The 16,837-nt window shown below is 33.6% G+C and overlaps 2 protein-coding genes and 1 long non-coding RNA gene across 4 annotated transcripts; all 3 read right to left on the bottom strand.

The window, feature by feature from the left end:
• Positions 1–3: 3 nt before the first annotated feature.
• LOC130642362 (uncharacterized) lies at positions 4–1,593 on the bottom strand. The gene has a single exon (XM_057449448.1). It carries the CDS (start codon positions 1,591–1,593, stop codon positions 4–6), a length of 1,590 nt encoding a protein of 529 aa, XP_057305431.1.
• A 3,837-nt stretch (positions 1,594–5,430) lies between these two features.
• Positions 5,431–7,787, bottom strand: LOC130640686 (uncharacterized). The gene is made up of 2 exons (XR_008982379.1): positions 7,729–7,787; positions 5,431–5,877 (listed from the first exon to the last, which is right to left on the bottom strand). It is a non-coding gene; the product is annotated as an uncharacterized LOC130640686 (long non-coding RNA).
• Positions 7,788–10,036: 2,249 nt separating this feature from the next.
• On the bottom strand, positions 10,037–16,837 carry LOC130641978 (chymotrypsin B-like). 2 transcript variants are annotated; one of them, XM_057449032.1, is made up of 6 exons: positions 16,624–16,837; positions 11,808–11,849; positions 11,540–11,584; positions 11,143–11,343; positions 10,793–11,008; positions 10,037–10,525 (listed from the first exon to the last, which is right to left on the bottom strand). In XM_057449032.1, exons 1-6 carry the CDS (start codon positions 16,673–16,675, stop codon positions 10,161–10,163), a joined length of 921 nt encoding a protein of 306 aa, XP_057305015.1. In that variant the 5' UTR covers positions 16,676–16,837; the 3' UTR covers positions 10,037–10,160. The 2 variants fall into 2 exon arrangements, with proteins under 2 accessions (XP_057305015.1, XP_057305016.1); XM_057449033.1 differs by lacking the exon at positions 16,624–16,837 and adding an exon at positions 12,193–12,276.

The raw sequence follows: 16,837 nt of genomic DNA, 5'->3' as shown, positions 1-16,837 counted from the left end.
CTGTTAATTAGGAATTTCTGCTGAAATAACACTGTCTATGTCATCTGCATCCCTAAGTTTGTCATTGGGATCTAAATGAATTAACAAATGACAATGCGGCAAACCCCTCTTTTGAAATTCTATAACATACACATGTGTTATAGTCTTACCTAGAACTCCCCTTTCAGTAACATCTTTAAGGAGTTCATTTAGTTTCAATTTAAAAACTCGAGACACTAAATCAGGCCGATCGTGTGCACGTTGGCCTGCAAACAAATTTTCTGTAATTTCACGCCATTTTGGATTGCACGTAAAAGTCAGAAAAAAATCAGGTTTTCCAAACTTACCAATAACTGCCATAGCATCTTGATACTTTTGAGCCATGGCACGTGGACTTCCTTGAAAACTCGAAGGAAGAACAACAATACGACCTGGTTGAAGGCCTCGCTTTTCAGCTCGTGCATTCAAATGGTCAGCTAAACCTTCATAACTATCAACACGAAGGTTGGTTTGACTTGCTCGAATGTAATTTAAATTATTACCTTCAACTTTAACATAAGAATCAACACAATACTGCTGAAACAATTTCTTACCATAATGAATCGGGCTGAAATATTCCCGAGCAGCTAAACGGTAAGTATAATACTGCAACATTGTAGTAGTGTTGCGAGTACGGGTTGCACGTACAGCAACATGAGGTATCCTATTATGCCAACCTGGTTCACCCCTTGGAAAAAAAAGAGGATACACCATTGGATCCAAGTTTGCAGACATTGTGGAAATATTCTGTAAATCACCTCCACGCGGATAGATAACAACATCCCTGTTTCCAGGAGGTGCTCCATCTTGGCCAACAAATACTGCCGCAACTTCATCAAGATGTGGCAAGTTGTAGCGCTTTCGGTCATTGCCAACTCTCATGTACATACGCACTTCAGATGGAGCACAGTTTTGTGCTGCTGCCTGATTTAATTCTTCAGCTTCAACTTCAGCCATGTACCTATAGGCAGCAGCAAACGGGCTTACTCTGTCCATAACATCTTGAACAGTTCGCATCACGTCTTCACGACAGCCATTATTTTCTTGGCGTGCCATTCTTTCGTTGAGAGCCCTACCTGCTTCATAAATATAAAGTTGGTTAAAAACAGGGGTTTGTCCTTCAGGAGGGTGAAGACCCCCAACACGATGCCATATTTGACCACAGATACGAAAGCATGGTGGTCCACGGCCAGGTGGGGGGCGAAGGTTTGCTCCAAAAGAAGCAAAGGCAACGGCACTATTATACTTACGTATATTTGACTGAAAGTTTTTTGCCTGAACAGTATCTGTATTTGTTAATAATTCCCCAAGCTGCTGAGGGTAAGGAGACAAATTATCTAATGCAACTTTACCAGTGTGACAACATTTAAAACAATTTTCATTTTCAAACTTTAAAGCTTGACAATAATCACATTTTTTGTCCATAGCACCTAAAAAATATAAATTAGGCAATACATTTTGACGTGCAATATTATAATACGGCGCATTTCGGCGAGCACGAACAGCAGCATGTCTTTGGACATCAACTTGCCTCCTATTAATAACGTGCTCGTCATTATGCATTTCTCGAGCCATGGCTTGTCTATGAGCATTTTCAGCACGTCTATTGGCAGCCTGCTAATTAGATTCTAATTGTCTAGCAACAACGTGTCGTTGAGCATCCATAACTTGTCTGTTGCGAGTTTGCTGAGCTGATTCTGCATTGCGCCTAGCCGCATGTCTAACAGCATCATTATGCCGCCTATTATTGGCCTGATCAGTCGATTCCAATCGACGTAAAGAGGCAACACATTGAGCATTTTGCCTGCGTCTAGCTAAGGAAACATCATCATTATCTGATAAACGCGGTACTACATTTCTTTGCATTTCTTGTGGCAATTCAAAATTTTGGGAAATATGTGGTCTTTGCCTCAAGATGGCACCTACCAAACCTTGATTATTGTCATGCTGTTGCAACACAAACCTACCTAAATTATTAAACAGCCTAAAACCACGAATAGTATTACTGCTGTCATTAATTCCAGACTCATTTGACATTATATATATATATCCTGATTAAAACTAAATGAAACAAATTATAGGTATATACCACAATTCCTAAAATGAGAAAAGAAAATGATCTATATATATGTATAATTATTAATAAAACTAACTTGTTCAAATTTAAGAACTATAGAATTTCTTACTCGCAGTTTCTATGTTCCAAGTTATATAGATTCTGATAACCTTTCTTTTGGTCTTGTATCTATACTAAAAACCATAATAGAAAGAGAAACTCTTTTAACTTAGGTAGCTAGTCTTAAAAACATATACATAAAAACACAACCTGCCTTTAATACAAAAGGCTAGCTGTATATATATATAGGATACTTTAGCTAGACAGGCTTCTTTTCACACATTTGTAACAGTCTTGTGGCAGGCAAACAGATAAGGATGACGTGAGTAGTGATGTAAACAAGCTAGTTAGACTGCTAAAAAATGTAGATAAACTGATATTTTGCTGTCTTTATCTACAACTATGGCTACAACTATGGCTACTTCTTTCCTTTCTTTTTCTTAACTAACTAACTAACTATGACTGAAATCTTTAGCTTTTAACTAAACTTTTTATACAACACTGTAAACAACAATCCATGTGCTCAACACATTTGTGTAGCATTTTAAATAATTAAACACGCAGATTAGTTACGCACCTGGAGATACAATTATGCTAGCTTTGTTGTTATAAACAAATCAGAAAACGAAAGTATAAGAAACATTTCCCTTCTCTTTTTATTTCACTTTGATTTATGCGCACCTACATTTTCGCCTGAATAGGTTGTTTCTTAACGTAGTAAAAGTAAAACTCATAGTTAACTTGTGCTGTAGCTATATTTGTTAAAATGTGATTTGTTCTCTGTATTTTAAAAATACCATCAACATTTTTATATTTTTATATTTGAAAACAAAGATGTATTAGCTACCCTATTTATTAACACAACAGTGAAAGAGGAGAGAGTATTTAAAACTTTACCTGTAAATCCCCTTTACACTTCTCATTAACTGTATTATTTGTTGTTCTTTTTATTTTCTCACAATTTAATGCGGGTTTTTTTTGTTAATTCGCCTTTTTCTTTCTCTTCTAAATTTTTTAAGTTTTTTAAGTTCGTCTTTTGTCGCGAGAACTTAAAAAACAATTTTTTTGTTTGTTTGTTTTTACGCCAAGGAAACTTTCTATTCGAATGCCGTCCCGTTCGAAAGTACGTATTTGAACGAATCATACTGCTTATTTTCTATCACGTGGTTTCTAACGGTTGCGAGACAAATGTAAACAAAACAAAAAAACTCGAAAAGCTCGCGCATTCGGGTGGTAAAAAAGATCGTGTTTGCAAAAGTGACAGACAGACACACGGAACTGGCTTATTATTATAAGAGATAATAGATAAAGATATAGATAAAGTATAGGCAATGATCTCCATCGTAGATGTTCTGTATGTCGTAACAGTAAGTTTCAAGTTCTAAGGATAATCCTAACAGGAGTTATTAAATTTTCCCCATTATAAGGATTTTATAGAGATTTTTAGGGGTAGTTTCGAGTAATGGCCAATATCAAGGCCTCTGGAAGGTATGGGACCTAAAAATTTGGCATGCAGGTGTCTAATAGATAAATATGAAACTCAATAAATTTCATAGCCATATAACATAGCAAAAAGGAGATATTAAAAAAAAACGTTAGGGGGGAATCCCCCGGACGAAATAGGTTTAATACGAAAGTTGTGTCTGTCTGTGACTGGAAATTAGACATCATCTATAAAAATGTTATAATATTAAGAGTTTTGTTTACATTTTTACTTGGCTAGAAGAAATCACGTAACAAAAAGTAGAAAGGGGCGCGAATAGTATCAAAATCGAAGCCACCACAAATAGCGCTATATTGACTAAAAGTTTTGTTACTATATGTATTGTTTTTTTTTGCGTAAAGCAGCGTTTTTTTTGTTGTTTTCTTATCATCGTGTAGCTTTATATAGTATACCCAAAATAATGAAACCAGTAGATATATATATTCTATTCGAATTTCTAGTAATCTCGCATAAAGTGAGGGTGTTCATTGTTTTGAAATGGTTGTTTTGATTTATGTATGTTGACAATGTTATAATGTTCGAAATTGACCCGAGTTGTGTGCTCTTCAGCCATATCTCAGTTATCGAAAAATAGTCACAACTTTTAATATGATTCAATTTATTTTCATTTCTTTCTCTAAAGATTGTGCCTTAATATTTCATACCACATTTTATCATTGTATATTTTATATTTTAATAATTAAATTTTTATTATTTATCATCATAGTGTTGTGTGAATGTTCAAACCGCTTCAGTTCTTGTTGTTTTTATATGAGACTTAAAATTCGATTAACAATATTTTATGTTAAAACTTGGACATCATGTGAATGTGTACAAGTTAAAACAACATTTTACGACGTTTCGGGTGTCATACACCATTTTCAAGTAATATAAAAGTTATACAACAGGTCTATATAAACAAGAACGTTGCCATAGATACAAGATATATAAACATAACCAATACAATATTTAAGTATAAAGTATGTGTACAATACGAATGTGTGATCAAACCGGACGGTGTTCTTGTTATGAATTATTTAGGTGAATGTGGATTCTTTCACGGCACGGTCGTTCAAAACCGCGATTTTAAGGAAAAAAAGTGTGCGCATGCGCCAAAAATTTTTTTTAAAAAAGCGCCTACGGCATAAGATTATGACGTCATCGATATTGACCTCACTCTCTATTATCTTGTTTTAGTTGCCCAATAAAAGAAAATTTAACATTTTTTTCTTTTAAAACTAAAGAAGGATGACCATAGACTACTATTTCGCCTTTGGTTGCTACCCGGGGCAGCCTAAACAGACGGCAAGGTCCACAAAAGCCCCGATGGCTAGTTCACAATTTACCAGTACAGGAGCACTCTTGTACAACATTCTGACGCAAGGTTTTGCCTAAAAATTACTTTTCCTGTTTGCATGTATCCCTTATCGAGCGTTCTATCGTATTAGGTACTAGCTGCCACTTTTTTTACTACTAAAATTTTGAGCTTTTCTACACCATACATTTCACTTTCGTTTTCACAAAAAAAAATGGTGGACAACTATTAGAAATGTAAAATAGACGCTAATAAACAAAGAACAAACGATATTATACTACTAAAATTAAATTTTAAAAGGAAAAAAAATAATTCATCTGATCTGTAACCTTAGCTAGCTCTAAGGTTGGTCTTGATTAGTTTTCTCTATCTAGAAGCCTGCTAAAACTAAACGTAAATGTGAGAAAGCTAGCTTCACTCAGACTCAGTGGACCCCAATGGAAATAATCCACTAACAATAGGTTTTTGTGATTTTCTGGGCTAGAAACACTTTAAATATTTATCATTATTGTTGTTGTTGTTGTTAGACTAGCAAATGATTGCAAATGAAAAAAATTGTACAGTTATATAGCTATATATATGTTAAACGAAAAAGCTAACCATTTACACAGACATTTCAGCCTAGACCATTCCCTAATTGTGAGATTTTTCACCACGAAAGTCAATCTGAATTATATAAAAATACTTTAAAAATTAGACTATTACAAGTATTCATACTCTGGATTTAACGAATATATTCTTATTTCAAACGCATCCAACAAAAAGTGGTAATCGAGCAAATCAGCAAGCTCTTCTGTTTCATCATTGTTCCATCTTCTTTCAACAAATCTTCACATGCAAATCACGTTTGAATGACGCTTGAAATTGTGAATTATTGGGTCAAAATTACTTCAATGAAATCGTGCCAACATGTTTTGTATCATAGAACAATTTGGGACTGGTGCCCTAAAATGTGAAAAAACAGAAAGTACAATATAAGCTACCAGAACCACCCAGAACCACCCAAAACCACGAAAACGCATGCATGTCCAATGATTGGCAATCGTTTTCAATCTTTTATAATTTAATAATTTAACAGACCAGCCGTCAACGTTCAATGGACCCCGGGTACAAGCCTCGTACAGCCGACTTCCCGAAAACAAAAAGTTTCTTTTTCAAGTCTCAATTATAAAATGTATTTTTTTGTACATAAAAAGTTTCATAATTCCCAACTTCTTACTAAATGTCCTCCTTTTCAATTTCTTAATGTTGGCTTGGAAGGTCTTCTACCTAACATGAGTCTTTCCCTTTAAAGTCTATAGAATACACGTTCGATACGGAGCCAATTATTAACGCACTATTTACACCAGCGTGTTTTCCTAGTTGTTTATATTTTTTTCAAGTGACTGATAGGTTCGTGTTAATTCGGTCTGTTCCTAGGTCATTCTGACTGATTCCAGCTGGTTCTGGGTGATTCTAGGTTTGGAAAGCAATGATTGAGCAGACGGCAGGGCCTACAAAAAGCTCTTATCTTTTAAAAAAACCTGAGGCTCTCATAAAAAAGCATGCAAAATGATAGCAAAGTGTGCATAAAAATGTACAGACATGTGAGTTAATGTTTAACATATTCCTGTAAAACCCCTGACTTTTTTCTGATAAAACTTTTTTTTGGTGAGATAAACATAAATTTTTCATGATTTATCAGACGCCACAAACTCGGCATAAGCCTCAATTATATAAGTCAAAAAATTTTTCCAGGGTACGAACAGATATGCTGTCCAAATAAATGCACAGGAGCATCTCTGGTTTAGTGTTACTTGTTGTTTTGTTAATTATATACATATTATAGAAAAATATTATCGATTTCTTTTTGTATGAGATTTTTCATTAACAAACAAACCTTCGCTACGAAAAATTATTTTTAGCAGAACTATTAATAAACCCTAACCCCTTTTGGGTGACTGTGAAACAGTCAGGGTAAACACCTAATTAGACGACATGACCTAATTAGGCGAGTCATTTAGTTAGGCGACATGATGTAGTTTAATTACGCTAACCGTAGTCTAACTAGGCGAACGAAAACTTTCTGTTGTAAATACGTCGAAATCATTGCGTTTCGCACTACAATTTTTATGTGAATCAAATCGCAGACAATTTTGACCAATTATCGTCTTATTTGCATTGCGCATTGGCAACTTATGGCCCAAACCTTGTGTGGCAATATTTGTTGTTCTAAATAATGGATTTCAGCCATTTACGCCACAGGAAAAAAAATATGGGGGATGAAAATGTGGTATTGTTTTGACTAAGATTTTAACGTTGTAAAAACAGGATGTGAATAAAAAAGAAACGTTACAAAACAAATTGTTACCACATCCATCTTAAAAAAAAATTTTTTTTGCGTTTTTTGTGAAAGAATATCTTCATTAAATTAAATAGGCGACATTTAATATTTCATTTTAACATAATTCTTACTTGCGCGAGCATATCGAGGCACAAGTGACAATTTTGGAATCATGGTTGCATACACTATCCATTCTGAACAAAGTGTTTTTGCGATTTTTTCTTAGGAAGGTGTGAAAAGCCATTGAATATTGTAATGTCTTAACTAGGTTACATATGGTCTAACTAGGCTCAAAGAGTCGCGTAAATAGGTGGTATGCCCTAATTAGCCTACCGTCGCCTAATTAAGTGTTTACCCTGACTGTGAAAAGTTAGGGGGTAGCCACAAGCAACATTTTTCACATCTAACACTGGTTTATTGCTTATATTAATCTTATTGAGTGCACAATTCTCATTTAAAATAATGATATTTACCGATTTATGAAGTCTTGTGAAAGGTCATTTCCGAGGACCAATTTCTTTCAGAAAAAAAGCCACAAACCACTGATTTTATTTGATAAAACAGGCTATCAGCTTTCAGGAAAAACATGTCTTAAAGCATGACTTTGCGTTGGAAGGCAAATATCTTCATTTTCCACCAACTTATAAAATTTTATAATCAAAACATTGCTATTCTTTCTGTCTCCTCCCAACAAAAGTGAAAGTGTTCGGGTAGTCGAATCTAGAGTTTTTGTATAGTCCAAGGCCTGCTCTACTAAAATAAAATCCTTTTAGGGGATGATCTCTACCGCAGAGGCTCAAAAAACATTTGTTTTTAAGGGAAATTAGAGGCACGTGCGATGGTGGCCATTATGAATTGCTTGCGGCAGAAAATTTGATAACAAATAATGGCGCATGTGCACACTTTTTTTCCTGCCGTAAATGACCGTGACGGGTAATAACTAATCTCTTATATTAATACGAAAAAGTGTGTCTGTCTGTAACCAGCAAAGTTAATTAGTTTCAAAACACAACGCAATGGCGGAATTCAATGAAAAAAAAATTATTCGCGTCTATACTTAAAAAAAATCCTGGACCCGACCCTGTAAAGATTAATCAATCGAGAAAAGAGTAGCATATAAGAGAGATATAGCTACCAATAGCTACGTTCTACTTACTCATTACGCCTCATACTACAAAGTCGATGATACGAAGAAATATATTTTCTACTTCCTCTGATCCTTTGAGAGAGAGTAATGTAAATCTTAATAGACAGGAAATTACAATTATATAACTGTGTCTCGAGTACTGCTGAAAAATTGACAAAATGTACTTTAGGTATGAACTCAAACTGTTGACAATGTAAATAAATTTCAGGTCAATTTTATTCATAGCTGTGAAAAGAAATCTACAGTTTCTTGTAATAACCAGCAACAGTTTCTAAGACTAGTAGAATCAAAGTCTCAATTTAATATAAGGTAACTTCTCCATCAATCCTTACGATACACTTCATATTTGACATTTGATTGATAGCTTTTCAACTGGTTTACAGTTGAAAAAAGCTGTCAGGAATCTGCAGCGCTGATTGGCTAAAAAGCCTTCTCAACGGGTTTTATACTGCACGGTATAACTTTTAACCTTATAGCTAAAAAATGTTACCTATTTTTGTAAAGAAAAATAACAATACCGGAGAATCGTTATCGTTTGACATTATCGTTTTTTTTTGTTTTGTTTTTTTATTTTGTTTTTTTATATACATGTACTCAAACACAAAATTACAAAACTAAAGGAAGACGAATACAAAACTCTTCATACCCCGCGATAGAAAAACCTATCTGTGAGGTACTGCACATAAATTAGACAATGAAACTGTGAGAAAATGAAAAGAAAATACTGGTGACGAGGTTGAGGGGGGTTATTCATAATAATGGAACATTAAATCTTTTAGATGACTTTAGAAAAACAACAGTGGTTTTTAGTATAAAACAATTTTGTTCTGTATTATAAATATCATTGCCATAGAGAAGTAAATTGACTAGTTTATCATCCGTGAGGTCCAATATTGGACCTATGGTATTTTTATTATTGTCAATGAATGTTTTTCTTATATGCGTGTAAAAAGACCAGCGCAAGAGATAGTGATTAGGGTATCGCAAAAATTATGTCTGAGTTTATGCTCTCTAAGGTGACTAAAGTTTACGCGCAATCGGGTTAATAGTGTTAGTCCACGTGGATCGTGGATTTTATACACAGGGCGCATTTTTGGCCAAATAAAATTAAGAAGACTTGTTTTAAATTTCGAGATTGATAGTAAATTTTTCAAATCGGGCCCAAGTTTATTCCCGTTTGACATTGATAGCTAGCCACATATCATATCATTAGCCACATATATCTGTACTCAAAAATCATGTTACAATAAATCCAATATTTCGAATTACTACAACAGAAAAACATTCATCAGCACAATGAGCAACAAGAATAATGGTGTTAAATTTGAAAGATAGACTCTTCTTCTGCCGAAGAAAAGATTTTGTTTAAAAAAACGTTTAAAAAAATTCTGTCAATCGAATGCTTTGTTTTGCATCAATGAAATTCAAATCGAACTTTTTCTTTTTTTAATAAAACCTGGTTTTCACAACCTTGTCACACCTAAATCTCTAGAAAATTATTCTGGTTTCTACAAACCTAAACAAAATAGCCATCAGTTAATAAATACAATATGAACTGTTTTATCTATCTCTTCCGAAAAATATCGTCCTCGCAAACTCGGTCTATACTATTGACATCGAGAAGTATTTCTAGGTACAGATAGACAAAATATTTTTTATTGTATCGGAATTTATAATTACAATCTCTACTGTTTCAATTTATTACAAAAATAACATATTTAGATAATCCTTCATACTATCGCGCTATTATAGCAGTTCTTAAATAATGACTTTCTTTACTCGATCTCGGCTAATAATATTATCGATCCAATAACGGAACTTAGAAACGCGTGCAAATACCGTGTAGGCATCGGTTGTGTTACATGATGCAGAACCCCAACTTACGATCCCTTGTAACTCCCACGCACCGTCCGTGTATCTACACACTAGTGGACCGCCTGAATCACCATGGCAACCGGAATGGATTGTAAGCGATGGCTTTATATTTGCTGCGCATATCATTTCATCTGTGATTGGTGCAATTTTCATATTTTTTCTCCAGCAATCAGAGAAACTGATGATTTGCAAGGGAGCTTGTTGCAATATGTGTGAAGTTTGAGCAGCACGCAAAGTTCTTCCCCAACCTAAAGAGAAAGAAAAATATATTATATAAACTCTGCTAGCATAAGTGATGGAGTATCGTGTGTTTTGTCTTCTTCACTGCCATATTTATGTAAAGGGAAGTAAGCTAGAGTCTCGTAATTTCACAAAGTATGTTTCTGTAAACGATATTACACATAATATAAACACTCTTACACTTTGATTTTTAAATTTAGTCCATGCCTTCGATTTAATGTTAGCCCATATACGACTGGTAATGTTTGTAGCAAATATCCGTATCTTCCTCTTACCTGCAATGTAGCACAGCTTTCCAACACCAACAACTTCGTTCTGACGAGGCAAGCATACCGGTTGAACATTCGGAGTAAACATTGCTGGTTTGTCCAACTTCATTATAGCGATGTCGTTGTTGAAGATAGTTGGCTGGTCATATCTACGATGGCGAATCATCTTCGTCACTTTAAATGTTTGTTCACTATTATCGTATGTTACGCGGTTGTGGTCTCCTATAACATAGAATATGTTGAAGGGATGTCTGGACAGTACTATCGCATTAAATGCAGAAATGGGTTCGAGTTTACTTCTACAGCATGTGCCGTCCTAGTTTCGTTACCGTACATTGTCAAAATGTTGGGCATACCTAGCACTATTTGGAATCCGTCCATTCCATAACCATCTGTACAATGTCCAGCAGTAACGATCCAGTTAGGAGATATTAAAACACCACCACATATAAACATTCCATGAAACCTGATCATGGCATTCCATGGCCAGGCACCAGGCTTAGCATTTTGACCACCTACAACACGACTTAATTGGATGGTCGATTTACCACACGTTCCTGAAACGAAATTAAAAAGCTTAGCTACAATCAGGGATAGATCGCTAATGAAAGAAGTAGTTGGAGAAGATTCAAGAACATTTAACAAATTGTGTGGTTGATGACATCAATAGTTTTCATTTTGGCCTTTATTTTTTATCCACCTATGTCGTTAAATCTTTTGTATTCATTATTATAGAGCTTTGCCAATACTTACTGGGAAAAATGGTTGGTGGCAAAGGTCTTGTTGTCGATTTGATATCTAAAAACAAAACAAGTTATTAAAAGTTGTCCTAATATTTTACCTATTTCGTTGTTTTTCCTGGTATACTGTTGAGGATTACAAAACAACTATTTTTCTTAAAAATTAAGTCTTTTTTAAGATCTATCCTTCAATATAAGTCAATTTCTCTTTAAACAGGAATTTTACTTTTTCCACCAAACATGTTGGCATGTTCATAAAATTTAGTTAGTATCAACTTTACCTGTTTTTGAGTTTTCGGTGAGGTTCATTCTAATCCATCTTGCTATAAAAAATAAGTTTAGAAGTGTTGTAATATAATGGTTGGCATTACTTTTTAATGAACATATTGGCGCCTCGTAAATAATAGGAGTTTAATGTTAAGCAAGCAAAGAGTAAATATATAGCGGTAAAAGTCAATATTAAATAATGTGCCATTGTCTTAAGTTATATCTTTTATTCCTTAAGATTAGCTGCGCATATTAAAAACAATTTTCTGACTAAAATTATATTGTAAAAGCGTAAAAAAGTATTTGATACTATAAAACACTGTCCTGGAAGGCTAGCATACCAAAAGGATTTATAGAAAGAAGTGATCTTATTCATTGAACAATTGAAAAGCCTGCTACCTTTACAGCGTATATGATATTACACGGCCTTTGACAAATTAAAATGTCACATTTTTGGCACAAAATCAATGTTCTGCAACCGATTACTGAACACATTAAAAGTGCTCGAGTGCGACTTGTTGCTACTTTGAAGTCAACCACAAGTAATTTGCGTAAAATAGATTTCTTTGTTTTTTTTTATTCCTCAATCCTTTATATTTTATATTTGTTTACAAAAATGCGCTTTCAATAGACTCTCAATTCATACTTAACGTGACGCAAAAAATCAAATTAACAAAAAAAAATTAAAGCCATGGAGACACGAGACAATTTTTTCAGGCGATGGCAACAAATTTAATTTTGTTACTATCGCCCTAAAATTTTATTGTGTCGCCACATTTGTGAAAATGCAACATTTCCATTAAAACAAAACGAAAACATTGTTTATTGCCTCGGCAACAGTTTGCAAGGGGGAATTACAAAACTATTTCTGAACACTTAAAAATGGAAAGACAAATATTATTGACAGCTATTTCACTTCTTCTTGAAGATGACCATGTGGAATTTACAAAAAGGAAAAAAAAGCGGGAAAATAAACATAAATGGGAGACCTTGGATGCAACGAAGAAGTGGAGCATACCATAAAATTTTCCAGGAAATAATGCGGGAAGATTTCAAAGATTTTCGAGATTACATAAGAATTGATAAAGCTGAGCGACCCCATTTTAAAAAAGAACACACGTTAATGCGTGAATGTATCCAACGTCAGAAAGACGCACATTGGTTCGATTCTGTTGATTCTCAGTACTAATGTCTTGTCTTTTTTCCGCTACTTTTGTTTTTGACTTTTAATCATTCAGCAAAAAAAATTCAGCAAAATTGCTGAATTGTGATTGGTCGCGCGTAAAAGTGTCGCATCACAACTGATCAGAACAGAATTCGAGTTGAGTTAACATTTGCCTAAACCATCTCAGAAAATTTCTCTAGCTCGCTTTTTCTTCATTTTGATAAAAATAATTATTTGCGCTAAGGAGAATGAAAATACTAAGAAAGAGGATATTGAAATATTTAATTACAATCTTTGAGTACTTGGTAGTGTGGGGCTGCACGAAATGTTAAAGTGTCTCTTACTAGATTCTCAAGTATGTACGACGCTCATATGTGTTTTGATGTGTTGACGTCATAAGTTCAAAAAGTTCTTTACAAATGTATTGTTTACAAAGAGCATCTAAAGAACAATTGAACATTTTGCAGACGTGTAGTTAAAGACAAAATAATTCAGTCTCCTCAAACACCAAGACATTCTCTCCAAGGCCGTTTGATTTTACAATAATATTAAAGTATCTCTATAATAACAGCCTTCGTCTGTTTGTTCGTGCGTTTATTTGCCATTTTGTTACAGAAACACGAAATGCGGTATATGAAGGAAGGGCGACCTCGTGGATTTTTCTGCGGTTAATATATTAAAACACCCGTATACGGTTGTCTGTCTGTCTGTATACGTCTGTCTGTCTCTCACGCAAAAATGGTACCGCAAGTAACGACAGGCACGCAATGCGGTATAATAGAAAAGGCGAACCGGTGGTTTTTTCACGGGCCAACGATTAGTCAGTGATATTTTGCAATATGTTTTAGAATTTTAGTGGATGCCGCCAAACTTCTTGCCATTGTCCAGTTAACGAAATATTTTGTGCTGATCTCAACAAAACAGCCGAAACGTACCTACAGAAGAAAGCCAATATCTTCTACGTTTTCGGAGCCAAACACTAAGACCAGTATATTCTCGCATTATTTGGCAATATGCATCAGTTATCTTCAGTACAACGCTGGTAATATATTGATGTGATATAAAGCGGTCTTAATGCCACGGGGACACAAGGTATCTATTTCAAACGATAGTAATAAATTTACGATAATAACTTTCGCCTGAAAATATTTACTTGTTTTGCCAGAGTAGCTTGTTGTTGCTCACATCATTTTTTGATTGCTCCTAACATTAATTTTGTTGCCAATAACGAGATATACAAAACCAAATCGGTAACAAAAAAAAATGTTGCGAGTAACAAAAAGCATTGTGAATAAAAAAATCTTCGTGTATTCAATTTTATTAACAACCCTAAGTCAACATTTTTGTATTCAGCCTATCAAAATGCAGTAATTGTCCCGAATTCTTTACCTGTTACACAGGTGTGTGACGATACAATAAATTTTCGAGGCGATTGTAACAAAATTGATTTGTTACTATCGCAGGAAAATATGGCCTTGTTTCTCCGTGGCTTAAGAAATTGTTGATAATGAAACTTGAAACTTGGAACTGAGCCATTAAAATATACTTTTTAAACCTACTTTAACGTTGTGCCAAAGTTTGAACGATTTTATGAAGGATTTTGACATCAAATAGGTTTTTAATAATTAATGTAAGCTTGGTTAAGTTTTAAGAAGAAAATAAAAAGAGTGGAGTACTTCAGCGTAACTCGACGATATATAAGAGATAAAACATAAGATGGTTGCGTGATAGATGTTATAATTTTAGTCAAAACAAATATTAAAAATATTTTAAAATAAGTTCAAAGTCAGTAATATAATTCACATAACTAATGATCACTCTTTTTTTTATTATTTATTTAGAAATTACAAACAAACAAATAAAGAGCTTATTTCAAAATAAGTTAAAGTAAAATAAAAAAAATTACACGCAAGTATAGTGCAGTTTGAATGAAAAAAATCGTTTCTTTAGTAATTCTTATTAATTACCAAATGAGATGAAGTTGCATGTGTTTTGATGGGCTCAAGTATGACTTTATTTACTAACAAAAGTTGGATAATTTTGTTTAAGTTTCTAGTGTATTTTGGTTATTATTATTAAACTATTTATCAGGGCGGGTATTTAAGAAAATATTTATCTCAGGATGACGTTAATTTCCGAGGTAATTCCTGAGTCCTAGATGTTTTAAACCAATTCAACTCTTTGAGAGTTTCTAGACAGGTGCAAGTGTAAAAAAGCCTTCCATAAAAGAAATAAATTGGGCATCGTATTATGACAAAACTTGGCAGAACCATTTAGCTTAATAAATGGTGCTCGGATAGCAGAATTTTCAATGACCTAATAATAAAATGGGCTTAAATAAAATGGACTTGATAAAGTTTGACAGATCTTGTTCCTACATAGCGGTATAAAATAGAGAAGGGTCGCTTAAAAGAAAGAAGTTTATTACAACATTGACATTAAGCTTATTTGAGATCGCGTTTAAAAGAAGCATTATACTTGCTTATTGTTATTACATTATACCGAGTGCAGTTATGTTTCAATGAAAGTAGTTGCCGTTTGCTTTTTTTATCAAGTAAAGTGGCAGAATTTTATTAAAGCAATTTTTGATTACAACAGGTAATTACTAGTACCAGTCTTTCGTTTTTTTCTTTTATATTTTTACATCTAAGTTCCCTTACTACTTCTTCAGGTAGTTAAGTAACCGTTAACTTTAGCTCCTTTTGACCATTAACTTTCGCTCCCTTTTACGTCCCAAAGCAATAGTATTTTGAAAAAAATAATGTTACATGTGCATTTAGTTAATTGTTCTTTCGAATATTGATATATCATTACAAAAATATGTGTTATCATATCAAAAATATTTGCTAAAGTGAAGATAGCGGTTGGTAGTCACATTGTGTTAGATTTGATAAACAAGTTTAAGTTTGTTTACATCAACAAAAGAAGTCACATCATATGTTTTTTGTTTTCTTTTTTTAGTCACCTTGTTGGTCCTGAATTTTTAACAATCGGAAATAGTATTTTTGCACAATTCTTAAGCATTGTTATAAAAACAAATGTACATCATTGGTAGGAAAAAATGTTGAAAAAGATCGGTATTAGTCATTACCAAATTCAGTTTTTTACTAATTAATTTAATCTACATCACTTATACAGCGTATAATTTAAAATAAATAATGGAGCACATCTCTTTCAACGCAAGCATTGCTTGAAATGGAAATGGATAAACACAATCATCATGCAAGTAACAAAATAAATTTATCTTTTTATGACAGTTACATAGAGAAGTGTTAACTGAGAATATGCAACGCTCGTATTTTGGTATTTTTGTGATATTTGGCTTCTTAAAGCAAATATCAGCGGAAAAGTTAGGTAGGCAAAAATAAATCTTTGATAACAAAAGTCAGTCAACGAGTCAAAATTGGGTCACCATTTAAAAGATAACGATTGATATTTCCACATATATTTTCAAAAAAAATATCCTAACCGCTGTTATAATCTTGCTTATTTGATGAAAATTAGGTCAAAATAAATTTTCTTGTGTAAAAAAGGAGTATTTGGGAAATAGTTTAAATAAAAAGTCTACCATTGCTAATTTTTCGTTCCATCAAAACATTACCAGTAAAGTATAATTACTGGGCTAGCTCCTCACTCATAGCTCGCTAGTGATAATTATGACTTACCTGTAGCTATGTGTACGCTAAGCAGCATCAGAAACAATCCTGTGACATCCATCTCTGTAGTTTTAACACTGTCACTTTTTTACACTGTTGCTCTTATAAATACGCAATTTGCAAGAAAAACATGAGAACGCAATCCGCACTCTCAACAAGTACCATTATGTGAGAATTTTGTTTACTTACAACTTTCTCAAGTTTCTTCGATAACTAAAGAGCT

This window comes from Hydractinia symbiolongicarpus, chromosome 4 (assembly GCF_029227915.1).
Source record: "Hydractinia symbiolongicarpus strain clone_291-10 chromosome 4, HSymV2.1, whole genome shotgun sequence".
NCBI lineage: Eukaryota > Metazoa > Cnidaria > Hydrozoa > Anthoathecata > Hydractiniidae > Hydractinia > Hydractinia symbiolongicarpus.
The sequence above is the reverse complement of the archived record's forward strand: the minus strand, read 5'-3'. Positions and strand labels throughout refer to the sequence as shown.

Excerpts from the sequence above, each read along its gene's own strand:
- LOC130642362 (XM_057449448.1), bottom strand. The coding sequence starts at position 1,593 with ATGGCTCGAGAAATGCATAATGACGAGCACGTTATTAATAGGAGGCAA.
- LOC130641978 (XM_057449032.1), bottom strand. The coding sequence starts at position 16,675 with ATGGATGTCACAGGATTGTTTCTGATGCTGCTTAGCGTACACATAGCT. Across the intron at positions 11,850-16,623 it reads TAGCGTACACATAGCTACAG|CAAGATGGATTAGAATGAAC; the intron begins GTAAGTCATAAT and ends TATTTTTTATAG. Across the intron at positions 11,344-11,539 it reads GCCACCAACCATTTTTCCCA|GAACGTGTGGTAAATCGACC; the intron begins GTAAGTATTGGC and ends ATTTCGTTTCAG.